Source organism: Drosophila subpulchrella, chromosome 2L (genome assembly GCF_014743375.2).
Source record: "Drosophila subpulchrella strain 33 F10 #4 breed RU33 chromosome 2L, RU_Dsub_v1.1 Primary Assembly, whole genome shotgun sequence".
Classification (NCBI taxonomy): Eukaryota; Metazoa; Arthropoda; class Insecta; order Diptera; family Drosophilidae; genus Drosophila; species Drosophila subpulchrella.
In genome coordinates this window covers 16,531,436-16,546,967 of record NC_050610.1, presented here as the reverse complement: position 1 = coordinate 16,546,967, position 15,532 = coordinate 16,531,436, and the positions used below count along the sequence as shown (strand labels likewise).

The 15,532-nt window shown below is 40.2% G+C and overlaps 3 protein-coding genes across 10 annotated transcripts in view; 1 reads left to right on the top strand and 2 right to left on the bottom strand.

The window, feature by feature from the left end:
- The window catches only part of LOC119547588 (protein sickie), a 180,591-nt gene that overhangs the window by 116,095 nt on the left and 48,964 nt on the right, over positions 1-15,532 (top strand). For all 8 annotated transcript variants that reach the window (XM_037854502.1, XM_037854500.1, XM_037854496.1 and 5 more), the window contains 3 exons: positions 5,365-5,495; positions 6,422-6,530; positions 7,030-8,550. In XM_037854502.1, coding sequence (XP_037710430.1) covers positions 5,365-5,495; positions 6,422-6,530; positions 7,030-8,550 — 1,761 coding nt within the window. The remainder of the gene's footprint in view (positions 1-5,364; positions 5,496-6,421; positions 6,531-7,029; positions 8,551-15,532) is intronic.
- On the bottom strand, positions 10,728-11,215 carry LOC119547593 (protein Turandot F-like). The gene is made up of 2 exons (XM_037854513.1): positions 11,180-11,215; positions 10,728-11,118 (listed from the first exon to the last, which is right to left on the bottom strand). The coding sequence occupies exons 1-2, from the start codon at positions 11,200-11,202 to the stop codon at positions 10,773-10,775; spliced, it is 369 nt and encodes a 122-aa protein (XP_037710441.1). The 5' UTR covers positions 11,203-11,215; the 3' UTR covers positions 10,728-10,772.
- LOC119547592 (protein Turandot E-like) lies at positions 12,415-13,107 on the bottom strand. Its single transcript, XM_037854512.1, has 2 exons — positions 13,036-13,107; positions 12,415-12,979 (listed from the first exon to the last, which is right to left on the bottom strand). The coding sequence occupies exons 1-2, from the start codon at positions 13,056-13,058 to the stop codon at positions 12,625-12,627; spliced, it is 378 nt and encodes a 125-aa protein (XP_037710440.1). The 5' UTR covers positions 13,059-13,107; the 3' UTR covers positions 12,415-12,624.

The window sequence follows — 15,532 nt, the reverse complement described above, 5'->3', positions numbered from 1 at the left end:
CGTATCTAAAAACCTTTCAGTTGTGATGGAAATGGTGTGACATTCGCCTGTCCCCTCTTTTCCATCTTTCAAAGTCAATAAATAAAACATTTGGCCAAAGTTGCATAATTGAAAAAGAGAGAAAATGCCTGGGAATCTCGGAGTGCGTAACGCCTGTGTGCTACTTATCAGAAGTCCTGGTGCAACCCTTGGTCTATTCTATTTGTTCGAACAACCCCCGCACGAGGCATACATATGTTGTGAGACTCGTCAAACAAAAATATAAAACACAAAATGTTGTCAGCTGCATTTTGCTCAAAGTGTGAAGAAAATTTATATTTTATGTAATGTTTGGCAACGCTATAAATACCATTATTAGAAAGGCGGAATATATCCTAAAAATATATGTGTGTAACTAAAAGATGAAAGCTAACTTTACTAAGTGAAGTATATTATTGCTTTCTAAAATTTTTGGCGCTGAATAAAAATATCTTATGATGGGAAGTCTTTTATTATTGTTGTGAAACTAAAAATATGAATGACTTTATTAACTTTACTTTGTGTGGAAAAATATAATATCTTTATTTACAATCTTAAGGTCTTCGTTATAAATAATATTTTTTAAAAATTAAAATGACTTAGAATTTGTTATATTAAAATTAAATGAAATTTATAAAGGGCACTTTTCTTTTGGAAAGTCTTAAAAAATTGTCTTTTAAAGTCGTTCCAAAAAAATTCTTGATAAGAGGTTGACTCTTTTAACTCACTGCCAACGCAAAAAACGTACTTATGTAGGCTACCCACTGAGTTGGACGCTCTGGCACAAAGAAGTGGAAGTTGCCACTTGAGTTGGCCAAGTGTGGAAGCTGCCGAAGAGGGTCTCTCTATAGGGCGGGCTTAAGCCCCCGTCCCTCGAGTCACCACCGCCCTTTCAGCCCACCTTGTGTTCTTATTCCCACTGTTTGCTCGGCCACTCTCCATTTGCGGCTTGTTTACAGGGCTCAAGCCAACCTGCTGCATATTTAAAGATGTCAACCAGCCAACAAAAGGTGGCAGTCCAACGATGACGACAGCCATTAGCAGGCTAGGAAACATCTTTGAGTTTGCCGATCTGGAGTGGGAAGGTGTATCTTAGCAGACGCTATTAATTGTTTCTTGTGGCAGCAGTAGAAGCAGCAGCTGCAGCTGAGAAAATGCGTCTCCGAAGTGCCACAAAACAAGGAGAAGTTTCGCTCCGCCGTCTAATAACTGAAAATCGTGACTTTATGTCTGCACTTGAAAACGGTTGAACACAATACGGCTGTAGTTCTGTTTCTTTTGGGCCAGAAAGGCAGGGGATTCCCGAGGGGTCCGCGCCACTATGTAGATGATGGTACACGACTCTTAAGAATGAACACGTTCTCCAGCGTATCGCATTACCAGCATTTCTTAGGGCGGAGACATTGTGACATGGCTTTTAGTTATGAACAAAGCCGGTGTTGATTATGAGCTAAATGCAAGAATGAGATATCCCCGAACGACTTTCATCAGCAGAAGATATTTTTTCAAGCGAAAAACTACGCGAAGTTGTTTGAATACTTTTCACAACATGATTACTTTATAAAGAGTTACGGTGGAAATGTAAACAAAACATATACCCATATAAGATTTCTGTTCTGGAAAATGCACTCCCCTCCACTTGTTTGTAATTTCATTGGAATGAAATCCAAATAAACAAATCAAATCGATTTTCATTTAGATGTTCTCATAAGGCGTAAACATTATCCACCGCAGCTGCCTGTGAATAGCTCTTTAATACGATTCTGTGTGTTGGCCACTCCTTGGCCCTATCAATGGCATATAATTATGCTTATTGCCAGGCATTCAACACCTACTCAGAAGTCCCATGTCAGGGTACAAAGAAAGATACAAAGAGTAAAAATAAAGCACTCCTAAGACCAAGTAACTTATTCTCGAGTGCCTTCTTGGCCAGGCCAACTCGCATAAATTGCAAACAGGCCTTGGCTGTTGATTTTGGCTGACAGGCGGGTCCAAGTCGAAAAGTTCTGTTGGTGGTGGTGGGGATGTATCTGCTGGATGCGGTTTTGTTTTGGATAGCGGTTCTTTGCTTCTTTGGCTCTTTGGCGGTTTTGCAGTAGCCAGCCGAATTGCTGTGGCAAATTTATGAAAATTCTCTGCGCTTAACGGCAAAACCGCCACTACAACTGCCAAGTCGATTGGTTCAAGGGGTTTTTGGGTTAAGATGGATGTGAAAATTGGCCAAACCAATCTAACGTGAAGACTCCAAAGAGGTTCATAGAGTGCGGCTTTTGAGGTGCAGTCATTTGATGGAGAAAATCTTGCTTATGTATTGTTAAATATCTCAAATGCCAAAGGGCCAAGCTGGATTGCGAGTTCTAACCATAACGGGCAAACTGCATGCAATACTCTCATGTGTGCAAAGCAATAATAAAAGCGAAAGATGCTGCATAAAAGGCAACTGGCAGATTCCCAAAATGGTCACAGCAGGCACAGCCAGCAGAGCCTTCTTATGTCCATACACGTATCCCCACTCTCGTCTTAATTGCACTGCAAAAGCAAAATTTGTAAAATATTTTAAGTACTAATATGGGGTAAAAAAAATATCCATCAGAGGAAGAAGTGATCCTAAAAGAATTTAGAGGCGCTACGAAAAATTAAACTACGAGTACTATCAACAGAAAATAATAAAAGGATAAGTATATTAAGTTTGTAAAATTCAATTTGATTTGAATGTATTTGTAACCAATACAAAAACATTTCAATGAGTTAAAATAATATACCTTTTAAATGTTTACTTAGTTTATATTTCTAATATATCAAATAAAATATCAATAATTTAAGAGATCATTTTAAAAGATCATATAAGTTTTGAAGCAAGCTGGAAATTATTTATTTTATTAATAGCTTTGAAGTAAGCTGGAAATTATTTATTTTATTAATAGCTTTGCCAATTTTTAGAAATTTTTTTCTGTGTTTAGAACTCACCTTTGTTTTGAGTGTAATGCCTGGCTTCCCGAGGCGAGTCAGGCTTTCAGAAGCTGTTGCCATGACAAATGCAACTCAAGTGATACATTGTACACAAAGCCGCAGCGAAATGCAATGCAAACTAATGGGCGACCAGGACGAGAAGTTTTCAGGGGGTGTGGATGTGGCAGGAGGAGCAGGACCTCATATATATAAATACAGATGCCATCAACGTTTCCCCCGCCAACCGGAAATGTTTAGTGACTGGTCCAAAACTGCGTGGGCTTGTGGGTTTCTGGAATGGAGGAGGGGTGTACGTATGCAAGGGGCGGTGCAGGAGGTAGAACACAGGTGAATGCCACCAAGAGGCAGTGGAACCAGAGGAATCAGCCATCCACAGTGGCAGCTATTATGGGAAACACACACCCGTGGCTCATTCAGCCAGTCAGGAAAGGTCAAAGACATTTGGCAGCTGTTCCTCGTTCTGTTCGCTTCTGTTCATTTCTGTTCTGCATCTGTGCAAATCTCCACATCTCCAGCTACAAATCAAAAATGCGAACTAAAGACGCAAATTCAATTTGAACCAAAAGCAGGGGAGAAAATATGGCAAATAAAGAGATGTCGTGGCGCCTGGCGCATCACTTTTGACATGCGACACCTGAAAGAGGAGATTGCAACCGAAAGATACGAAATGCATTCCCCACTCATAACAAGCTGAACAGTAGTTTTGTGTAGGAATTGATGGAGAGCTGGGGTTTCCGACAAGAATTGTGTAGGCGGGGAATGGGAATGTCAAAGAAAAAGTACAAATCCATCATTAGGAAAATAAAATAGGGACAAGACAGTGCATCCTTCAGGGATCTTGTTAAATCAAATTCATGTAGAATAATTAAAAAAATAATGAAAACATGTAGGAACTCTTTAAACGGAATGCAAAAATGATTTGAATATATAAAACTAAAGTTCAAAGCAGTAACAAATACTTACATTTACAATTTGTGGAGGTTTACTAGATCCAGTCTTGTGTGCTTCCAAAAATAATATAAAGATTTTCAATAAACATGAAATATTTTTATGGGAAGGTTAAATCACGCATGAGCTTCCATAAGATACAAAGGTGTTCCTACAATTCAAAGTTAAATGTGTGGAAAGGAGTGTATAAAATCGACATCCTTTCAAAAATCGCGCCGACAAAGGCGAATCCAACTCCGTAGACGTCTTCACGTACAATATAAGATGCAAATAAAATAATGTGAAAGTAATTTTGTGAGATTTTGCCAAGTTTCGTTTGCTGTTTGCCTGCGCAATGGCAAGTAAAAATGTCTTGACGGGGGAAACATCCTTTTGGAGTCTGGCATGCGTATTTAATTTGCAGTAGGAGCCACGGCAACTTCATTTGTCTGTCAGCTTTGTTTTTATTGTCTGCTTTTTATTCATTTAATACAATTGTTACCAGTCCTCCGCCTTTTTCTGGCTGACTTATTAATGGCCCACAACAGAAGTAAGATACATTTGTATCTCGTAGCTTTGTCTGCAAGTTGGCTCGGTATCCCGTCCAGAACTTTATGTGCGCGACTTATTAAAAGTTAGTGCGTTTTATTATACTTCTCTCTTAATTTGCCTTCTTAATCAGACTTATGACTAATTGCGCAAACTTGAATGAAAAGCTCCGGAAAATTGTTTTGTTTGCCTGGGTAATTAATGTGAGATGCCGGCTGGGAAAATGTCTACGCTTTTACTTATTAAAGCAGATTTTTCAGGGATAATGAATGTATTTTTGAAAAAGTTATACCAAAGTAATTAAACATGTAAATTCCTTCTTGTTTTTCTAAAGTCCAAAAGAATACCTATTTAATACAATCTTGTACTTGGCTCATGTCCGGCATAAAATTACTTTTTATGTAATTGTGGAACAATTATGGACTAGCAACCAATCACGAATTTGCAATGGGGCTACTTAACTACGCTTTTAAGAGGTCTGCAAACAAAAGTATCTTTGTCGCATGACAATCAACGAGATATGCAAATTTATGGGCACGAATCATAAAAAAATTTACTGCATTGCCGCGTTTTAAAGTCGTTGTTGTTTCTCTTCTTTATTTTTTTTTTTATTGCACCAAGGGGCTTGGCGGCAACAGCCAGCCATACGTTCATTAATTTATAAGCGTAAAATTATTTTTAAAAGTATCTTACAGATACTGACACTGCAGTCCATGCAAATCTGCGATTGCAGACTGCCTATAAATATTTACAGGGGACAGGGGGCGTGGGCGTCTGCCATTAAAACCATAAAGAACTGTTTTTATAAAACACATATTTGTAATTCTCTGTGAATTCATATCATATTTTCGTTATTATATGCATTTTAATAACTTTGTGTACATTCTTTTTCGATTACAGACAAATTGCACCCGCCTATGCGAAGGTCAATGGCGGAACTGCCATTCCATTGCCCGCCACCGTGATGGTTCAACGTCGCTGTCCGCCGGACAAAGTGCGTCCACTGCCACCCACACCGAATCACACACCATGTAAGTACTCCATCTGGGGTTCGGGAAATTTATTAAAAAATATTTTAAGCCCTCAACCACCCCCTATGCGTTTTAAGGGAGTTGAGGGACCTCGACTTCCCCGTTGTTTACCGGGAATAAACAAATTTCGGGCTCGGGGCACAGCAAACAACCCCCAGAGCTAAAAAGCCGTGACTGCACATAGCCCTTTCAAATGCGTTCTCTGGGTGGGATTGTGACCGAGATTTTGGCATCGCAGGGGAGATCCTTACTCCGCAATCAAAGCACCCAGGGGACCCGTTTGGGGCTAGAATTCCATATAACCTACTCCTTTTCCCGGAAAGGTGATGTTGATTTGTGGAAAAGGTAACTGAATTCCTCATTTAATTAGGAGGCTGGAGAGTACTTCAAAATAAAACATTCTTTACTTTATACTGAATGCCAAAAGAGATAGCAACTTTTTTATTTGCATATTATACAAATTAACTACATTTTCGAGGGAGAGTTAAAAATAATAATTTATATTTAGTAATCCATATTCATTCATTCAAATTAAGAATTATGAGAATTAATCTTATGAACAACAGCTTACATTTTGTCATGCATTTGTGACCCAATTTGTAAAAGATTGCCCCGCACAAAACGCTTTCTTGTTCTTGAGTCACGGTCTTGGGCCTATTTATAGATCATTTTCACTCTCCCTAATGATTTATGCAGCAAATATTCGACTGGTCTCTGGGCAATCATAAATCTCAGAGCAGAATCTCCTCCCAATCTGTTATCAGCCTCACGCAAGGCAATTAATTAACTTTAACGTCCGCATTGCCCTTTCGCATTGATTTATAGGTTGACTCTTTCTGTTAAGTGGGCGCCGAAATTCATGAATTCGAGTGGGTTAGCAGTACCTTAAAACACTCTGTAACCCCCGATGCGATTCTTGTTTTCAGCGATACCGGGCCTGGGAAAGAGCGGAAGTGATTTCAATTCGAGCCGTCCAAACAGTCCGCCCACCAGCAATCACACAATCCAGAGCCTCAAGAGCGGAAACAATAACAGGTAAGTGAAACTGGAGGACCTTTAAAAATTAATAAATTCTGTGTATACTCTAAAAATTCGATCAGAAATTATATAATAATAATAAATTTAATCTTATGTTTAATCTTGAATCCATGAGCAAATGTTTGCAAACTCATTGCTAGACGTTGGATTATACATTTGTGAAATCATATATTTTAGCTTCCAATAATACTTAATGGTTTTCAAAATTTTTTGAACAATAAATTTTAAACAAATTGTAATTTAATTTCGTATACTCTTAAAAAAATATATCGTAAAAAATCTTTTTATAAAGTAAAACTAGTGAATTCCATGAATGATTTATAAGGCGTTTTAAATGCATTCATGCACATCTTTATGAAAATACATTAAGAACACTAAAAATATTTTTTTTCTTTTTTACATCATTTTATAATTATAAACATATTAGGATATCTCTAGAAGTACATTATACTCATTGGTTATATTATTATTTATTTATATTATTTGATCCTTTCAGCCTCCGACCGCCGAGTGTGAAGAGTGGCCACCAGAGCGGCATTCCGTCGCCGAGTAGTCCGCAGACCGCTCCGCAGACGCAGAAGCACTCGATGCTGGACAAGCTGAAGCTGTTCAACAAGGAGAAGCAGCAGAATGCGGTGAACGCGGCCTCGGTGGCCAGCAAATCGCAGATCCAGTCGAAGCGGACCTCCTCCTCCTCGGGTTTCAGTTCCGCCCGCTCGGAGCGCTCCGATTCCAGCCTGAGTCTGAATGACGGCCATGGCTCCCAGCTGAAGCCGCCCAGTATAAGCGTGAGTTCCCAGAAGCCACAGCCCAAGACGAAGCAGTCGAAGCTCCTGGCTGCCCAGCAGAAGAAGGACCAGACCAACAAGGCCACCAAGCTGGACAAGAAGGAGAAGAGTCCGGCGAGGTCCTTGCACAAGGAGGAGTCGGGCAATGAGTCCCGCAGCTCAACGATGGGCAGGACAGGCAAGTCTTCGCTGGCCCGAGGAGTTGGGGGTGTTGAGAAGAATACCCCCAAGACGGCCTCTAAGTCATCGCTGCACTCCAAGTCGGATTCGAAGAGCTCCTTAAAGGCTCCCCAGCTATTGCAGAGTCCCAATGGCGGTGGTCTGCCCAAGCCCATTGCCGCCATAAAGGGCACCAGCAAATTACCCTCCTTGGGTGGAGGAGTTGGCCATCCTCCAGCTGCAGAGCCACAGCAAAATCAGCATCAACCGATGCTCAAACGCGAAACCAGCGACATATCCTCGAACATATCCCAACCGCCGGTGGTTGAGCCACCCGGCGGCACACATATCCATCAGAACGCACCACCTCCACCACCCTACTATGCGAATAGTCAGCCAACGGGTCACATATCATCGCATGGGTATCTGAGTGAGCCCAGTACTCCGCAGCACAGCTCGAGTATTGGAATCTACAGTCGCCTGCCGCCTCCAAAGTCCGCCCTTAGTGCCCCTCGAAAGTTGGAGTACAGTGCCGGACCGCATATACTATCCTCACCACCGCCGCACCACCAACGACAGCCGGGCTTGCCGCGACCCCTGGTCAACTCGGCCCCCAATACACCCACCGCGTCGCCGAACAAGTTCCACACAATTCCCTCCAAGATTGTGGGCACCATCTACGAGTCCAAGGAGGAGCAGCTGCCGCCGCCACCACCATCCTCCGCCGGCGGTTCAATCCTGCCCATGAGACCCCTGCTCAGGGGCTACAATTCGCATGTGACTTTGCCCACGAGAGGAGCAAGGGGTGGCCATCACCCACATCAGTCGTATCTGGACTTCTGCGAATCGGACATTGGCCAGGGATATTGCAGTGATGGCGATGCCCTGCGAGTGGGAAGCTCTAGCTCACCGGGCGGTTCGCGATTCCACGACATCGACAACGGATACCTCTCCGAGGGCAGCAGTGGTCTCAATGGACCCAGCTCATCCGGAGGAGGCATCTCACATGGAAAGCATTTTCTCAGCATGATGCGGGCACGCACACAGCTTCCTACAACCATCGAAGAACGGTGAGTACGAGGCTTAACTCTTATTAATGCACCTAAAAACAGTTAACAGTTTTACAATAAACTAGATCGCGGTCAGAAATACAAAAAAATAATAGAAAATGATAGGCTAAAATTTTGACCCTCTCTTAAACGAAAAGTTTTGATGAAGAATATTATAGAATTCAACCACCAACTCATAGAGGTAGCCCATTTCAAAATCTGGATCCAACTACCTATGTTATGAAATCTGGAAGTGAAGTTTTGGGGTCCCATACTGAAAGCAGTTGGAAATACGGAAAATTCGAACATTAAAATGGGTTAAAAATTGGACCAGCGCTTAAAACTAATATTATAACGTAGAATATTAGAGAATTCCTCCACAAATTCAAAGAGGTATCCCACATCAAAATCTGACTAAAATAACTAAAGTTATGGAATCTATTAGTGAAATTTTGGGGTCGCATACTGAAAGCAGTTGGAAATACCGAAAATTCGAACATGAAAATGGGTTAAAAATTGGACCAACGTTTAAAAGTAATATTTTAATGCATAATATTAGAGAATTTCTCGACAAACTCATAGAGGTATCCCACATCAAAATCGGACTACAATAACTAAAGTTATGGAATCTAGAAGTGCACTTTTGGGGTCGCATACTGAAAGCCATTGGAAATTAGGAAAAATTGAACATGAAAGTATCCTGAAATCTTGACCGTCGCTAAAAAACTAATTTTTAATGTAGAATATTAGAGAATTCAACCACAAACTCATAGAGGTATCCCACTTTAAAATCGATTTACAATAACTAAAGTTATGGAATCTAGAAGTGCAATTTTGGGGTCCCATACTGGAAGCGCTTTGAAATACGGAGAATTCGAACCTGAAAATGGGTTAAAAAATGGGACCTTCGTTTAAAAGTAATATTTTAGTGTAGAATATTAGAAACTCCTCCACGAACTCATAGAGGTATCCCACATTAAAATCGGGATGTACCAACTGAAGTAATTAAATGTATAAGTGCTGTTAACAATTTACACTGAACAAAGATCTTAAAAAATGTGGGTGCCACAAACTTTAAAGACTTGTGGGCGTTAGAGTGGGTGTTAAACTTGACTGAAGCAAGCCTCTAGTTGTTGTTAAAATACTTATTCCAAAGCTTCATAAGACAACCAAATATTTTTCGAAGGTTCTTCGGTTTCCTCCTCCCACACCAACCTCATTATAATGAGCCTTTATTGGCTATGGGTTCTTTCGGCCAGCACTCACTTTCTCGCCAGTTTCCAAGTTGCCATGAGTCATCTGAAAGTGGCTTCCAATGGCAGTGTTGCCTCCCGCTGACACCAATGAGTCAACCAGAAATTGCCGTTGTTCGAGTATCGCCTGGTATCGCAGTTCTTTTCCAAGAAGATGAGCCCCGCATTTGCGTTTTGTAAATGTGGCGTGCTCGTCGCTCTTTTGACGCAATAAAGCGGAATTGAAATGGAAGAATTGCCTGGTATACTGCCTCTTTGACTTCAGGCCTCAGTGAACTTTGAATGGTTTTGGGTGACATTTCAGCGGGTTCCATTTCATTTGACACTTTTTTGCTCTGAGCGCCACGCACAATTTGGCCACACTTTCGGTGCCGGGGGCCAAAACTGGCAGTCAGTCGAGGGCCTCTCATCAGCCTGTGAAGCAGTTAATTGCGATGACAGCCACTTGACTACCTTAACAACTTCCTGCAGGATACACAAGAGTATCCACTTCACAAAGGCCAGCCCCGATCCGTAGCTGAAATTTGCCAATTTGCATAAAATCCACTCGATGTCGACTGCCTGGTCCCAGGACCGCACTCGTGCTGCGGCATGTCAAATGTCATTTACAAATTGTCAATGGCAGGCGACTTGACAATCGACAATGCTCACCTGTCAACAGGAAGCGCTTCCCGCACAGGTATTGATTCATGTGCACACCCCAAGAAAATCCCCATAGATACCCAACCATCCATGCATCCAATCCCACTTGAGCCTATTCGCCCAGGAAAGTTGGGAATTCCTTTGAAAACCTAGGGTATTTCAAGATGATTGTGGGGTGGAGAGAAGTTAAAATGGTAAGATATTATTATAAGGTGAAACCAAATATTTATGGTCCAGACACATTTTGGAGTTGATTTCAATATTATTTGTACTGCACTTTACTTTTATTTGTTTGCAAACAAGGAAGAAATATCATTATTAGACTGGAGTTTTCCTAAGTTTTGCTGATCAATTGGCCACTGCCTTAGCAATACCTTCCACAATAGACACAACAAAGGGAAGTACCAAGGGTATTATAAGCCAGAATCCTCCCTGGGCAGGAACACCATCCACTTTGAGTGCCTTTTGGGCCCTATATCTTCTTACCACATTGTTGGCATATGACCGATCTTGAGAAGATAGTTGTAGCCGATTGGAGTACTTCTCATAGAACTCAACCAGTGCGGGCAAATTTCGGTTCTTAGTGTAATTATCAACCGATTGGTTGTCAAAGATGGCGAGCATTTGTCGGGCTCTAGCCGTGAATTCAGGATCAATCTGAGCATGTCCTGCTCCAATAATAACCACAAGGAAGCTAAAAACATTGAAGAACGTGTTGTAAGCTGCGACTTACACTTAATTCGCTAAAAGCTTACCTCAATAGAATTGTGCAATTCATCCTTTGATGTTTATTTAAGTACGATTCAATAAAAACTAATAGAATGTGCACTCCAGTCCTCTGTATTTATAGCTTATTTTTCAGCATGCTTAAGCTGCTGCCCTATCATTTTTAGTTGGGTTGATAACAATTCTGAGGAAATAATTTTCTTAGTACTACAGAGGCTGTTAAAAACATCTTTGAACGCAATAACGAAGTGTAATAAGAATTTATACTCAATATTTTAACATTACTATGGTTTTGAAATAAGGTTGCATATGCTTTAATTTTATTATTATAACTTTAACAATGTTTTATGATCTTGGATCCAGGTCAGAAAATTCTTATCTGTATCACCAGATAACCACTCAATTTCCGACAGCCTGGTTAATGATGCCCAAAAGTTCCAGAAATAGTCCCATAAAAAGCCAGACTCCTCTTTGAACAGGTCGACCAAAGGTTGGCTTGTCTTGTCTATACGTCTTTACCAGACTATCGAACTCTGATTTTTGCTGAGCTGTTAGTTGTAGGCGATTGGAGTATTTCTCATAGAATCCAATTAAAGCGGGCATATTTTGGTACATAGTTAATTGATTGGGCGATGGGTTATTAAAGATTGCCACTATTTCACGGCCCTTATTTTTGAATTCATCTTCACTTTGTGCATATCCATGAGCCAAAATGCATCCGAGAACAACCAGAAGGCAGCTGAAACAGGAATATTTAAAACTTTTCCAGTATATTGTTTTTTGCACTTATGTACAGCTTACCTGATACGCATTTTCGGATTTATCTAGACTCTTGATGTAAGACTATGGACGAGTGGATTAATACTGATAGATTGCACATTCCTCAGCGCTGTATTTATAGGCAGCTTTATTTTCAGACTTACTCATTATCTATGTTTATATAGCTCCTATCTTACCTTTATTCTTAAGAAATACAGTATTGTCTGTCATATTTTTTTATAAATACATTTATCAATTCTGTATTGGTACTTGAAGCTATGAAAGTACTGAAAATGCCCTTTGAAAATTGGAATATTTGTTTTAATTTGTATACAAGAGCTTTATTTTGTAAATTATATTAGGCATGGGTTTCATTATCCCTTTCCCTGAATTATACCAATGAACTTTCTTTCTCGTATTTATATGTTTTTATTAACCTGAAGTAAGTTTGGACATTTAAGACTTGAATTAAATTTTGGTATAGTTTGAACATTTAAATAAAACATTTACAAAAGGCGATCGTATACTCCAGGCGTGGATCTTAAGAACAATTTTAAGGAAATATTTTTTGGAAATATTTAAATAATGAATAAATATGAATAATAATGAATATATGAATAAATTCAATGATTTTGTATGGAGGACATGTTAATTTGGGGGGAAAATCGCCATTTCCCATCCCTGCATCCGCGCCTGGCATGTTCTCATATATGATCTATATGATGGCCTTTGCAATGGCCTTCACAATTTCCGCAATAGCTGGAGCAAAAAGCGGTATCAGGAACCAGAATCCTCCCTGGGACGAAACTCCATCGACTTGCTGAGACTGTTGCATCCTATACCTCCTGACAATATTATTGGCATTTGCCCGTTCCTGAGGTGTCAACTGAAGACGGTTTGAGTATCTCTCGTAGAATTCAACCAGTGCCGCCAAATTTCGGCCCTTTGTGTATTGATCGACCGACGGGTTGCCAAATATTGCGATCATTTGTCGGGCCTTGGTGGTAAATTCGGCATCAGTTTGGCAGTGTCCAGTTCCCAAAAGACATCCAAGAACAACCAGAAGGCAGCTGAAAATTTTAAAGCGTTATACGACTGGGCTTTCTTGATTTTAAGCCCGGCTTACCTTAATTGCAATGCAGAATTCATCTTTAAAATTGATGTTTCGCTGTGTACTGTTCGACTGAAACTCGTAATTGATGCACTCAAGGCCTCAGTATTTATAGCGTGTCGAACCGCTTCTTTATCATCTTCAGATGCTGAGGTTACTGTTAATTCCCTGGAACTGATAAGGAGCTTGAGGAATTGCATTTAAATTTGTAAATTTAAAAAGAAAAGTTGTAATCTATATTTCCGGATTGACGAATCCCCAGATTGTGCCAGCGCCCTTCATTGATTTTTTAAACAAGAGATAAGAATGCTTTCTGGGAAAATGTTGGGTGTCGATGAATTATTGCAAATAACAATTTCATTTGTGCTAAATCTGTAGATGAATAAAGTTCAACTAAAAGCCAAATGGTTATGTCTTAGTTTAAATTATAGGGCACTTAGATGCAATGCTTACCAAGAAAATATTCCCAAACTAACGCAGCTGTTTTAGAATAAAATGAAATTCTAAAAGTTTACTTTCCATTCCCCCAAGAACTTGTCAAAACGGTGCCTTCGCCCACACATCAACGCATTTCATTAAAAAGCGCTTATGGCCTGTGGATGGGAAATTGAATGAAAATAAGAGTGGCAGAGGCTTTTCCACATTTTCATTAGCTTGTGGTTCTGTCAGCGCGTTTGATCTGTGAAATTAATGCAATGCCATGGGCGGCGGAACGAACTGAGCCCTTGTAAATGGGAACAGCTGTCGCGGAGTTCAAAGGCAGGGGCCCATGGACCCCTTATCCCATAATAAATAGAAAGTGACCCTGGGACCCTGGAATTTTGAGCCTCGGTCACGTAGTGCAGTTAGAAAATATTTCGTAATTGAATTTTAATGCACGTCGTTGAGCTGGCAACCTGTCGCATTAGTGTCACAGGATTCTCGGCGAGTCCTCGGGTGCAGGAGCTAATCAGTTGCGGCCCAGACACCTGCAGGACATAATTTCCGAAGCCCAACAAGTGAGCCGGCCTTATGACGCCTCAACATGCGTTGTCTAGCCATGAAAGTAAATCAAAATGCAGCAGGGCGCAGAAATATTTCAACATGGCTGTGGAGGGTCGACGGGTAAAGGAGTAAAATGTGTGGCGATCCAAAGGAAGCAGACAGTTAGGTGCAGGCCAGACAGGATATTCGCAGGGGGGATGAGAAGTTGGCCAAACGGACGCACATATGGCCATATCCTTGCTCGGACTCCAGCAGTTTTGCTGGCCTGCGGAAATCCCAGCTACCTTCATTTTATTTAATAAAGCATTTTTCAATCCATTTGATTTATGGCCCAAGCGTGCCATTTTTACACTATTTACCAGACATGGTAACTGAAAATGTACTTTTATTGCATTTTTAAAAGAGAATTGTTCAACATCAATTTGCAAAGAACACATTGTTAGAAACTTTGTTTTTGTATATATTTTAAAATGTTAAAGATATTTTATGCATTTGGGATATTTTCAACGACCGCAGCGCCACGCACAAATTGAAAATAAATTCCGCACTCCACTCTCGTGTCAAATCGGTCCCACCACAACATTATGCCTGCAAATTGTTTTCATTAATTCAATCCGAAATTCAGTGAACCAAGGCCCGGTTACTAAAAATGTTTCCTGACCGGGCATTTCCACCTGTCTGCTGTCCACTCGAGTGTTCAATAACAAGCTGACCCTCCGCCGCCTCGATTTGATACGCTTTATTTGGGCCCAATTTTTTCTGACACTTTTTTCCCTTTTTTTAGTTGACCCCCGAGCTTCGAGATGGGTTAAATGAACCGAACATTTTTGGGGTATTCAATTTGTTTGCACGTCCTTTCGCATTAATGCGTGATGCCACATGTGAGGCATTAGAAACATATTTTATTTATTTAAGTGGCTTAAAAAAGTGTAAGTGGGATAAACTTATTGATTGTGAGGGATTGCCAGGAAGTGATTCTTTCTGAATTTTTGTATTTCCATTAAAATATCTATAATAAATGTAACCTAAGTTTAAACAAGATATAAATACATTTATATTACATAATTTCTATTTTTTTACTTCAGATTTTTTAATAGCTATGAGAACGTGAGGTATTGTTTGTTTTTAAAATCAGCAGATGGTTTTTATTAACGTAACACTTTAAGGGCCATTTTCTCGTCCGCCCTGCAAAGTAAAATATTAATTTTATTTAATCTTAAGTTTAAATTTTATCAGGCGGCAGTTGGTCTATAAGAATTAAATTATGGCGCCATCTAACGGCGATTAACCATAGCAAGGATCTTACATGTAGACTACATGCAAACACTTACTCAGTGTAAAAGTACATGCTGGTTCGAGTCCAGGGAACTCTTCGTGTAGACGGCGAATTCGAAGGAGACAAAGCGAATTTAAATTAAATGGAGCGAATTCGAACGACATAAAAATTTAAACAAAAAGTTATTATTTAAGGCAAAGTTCTTGGTTTCTTCAGAAAAGTAATATTAGAACCTTTTTTTTTAAAACATTC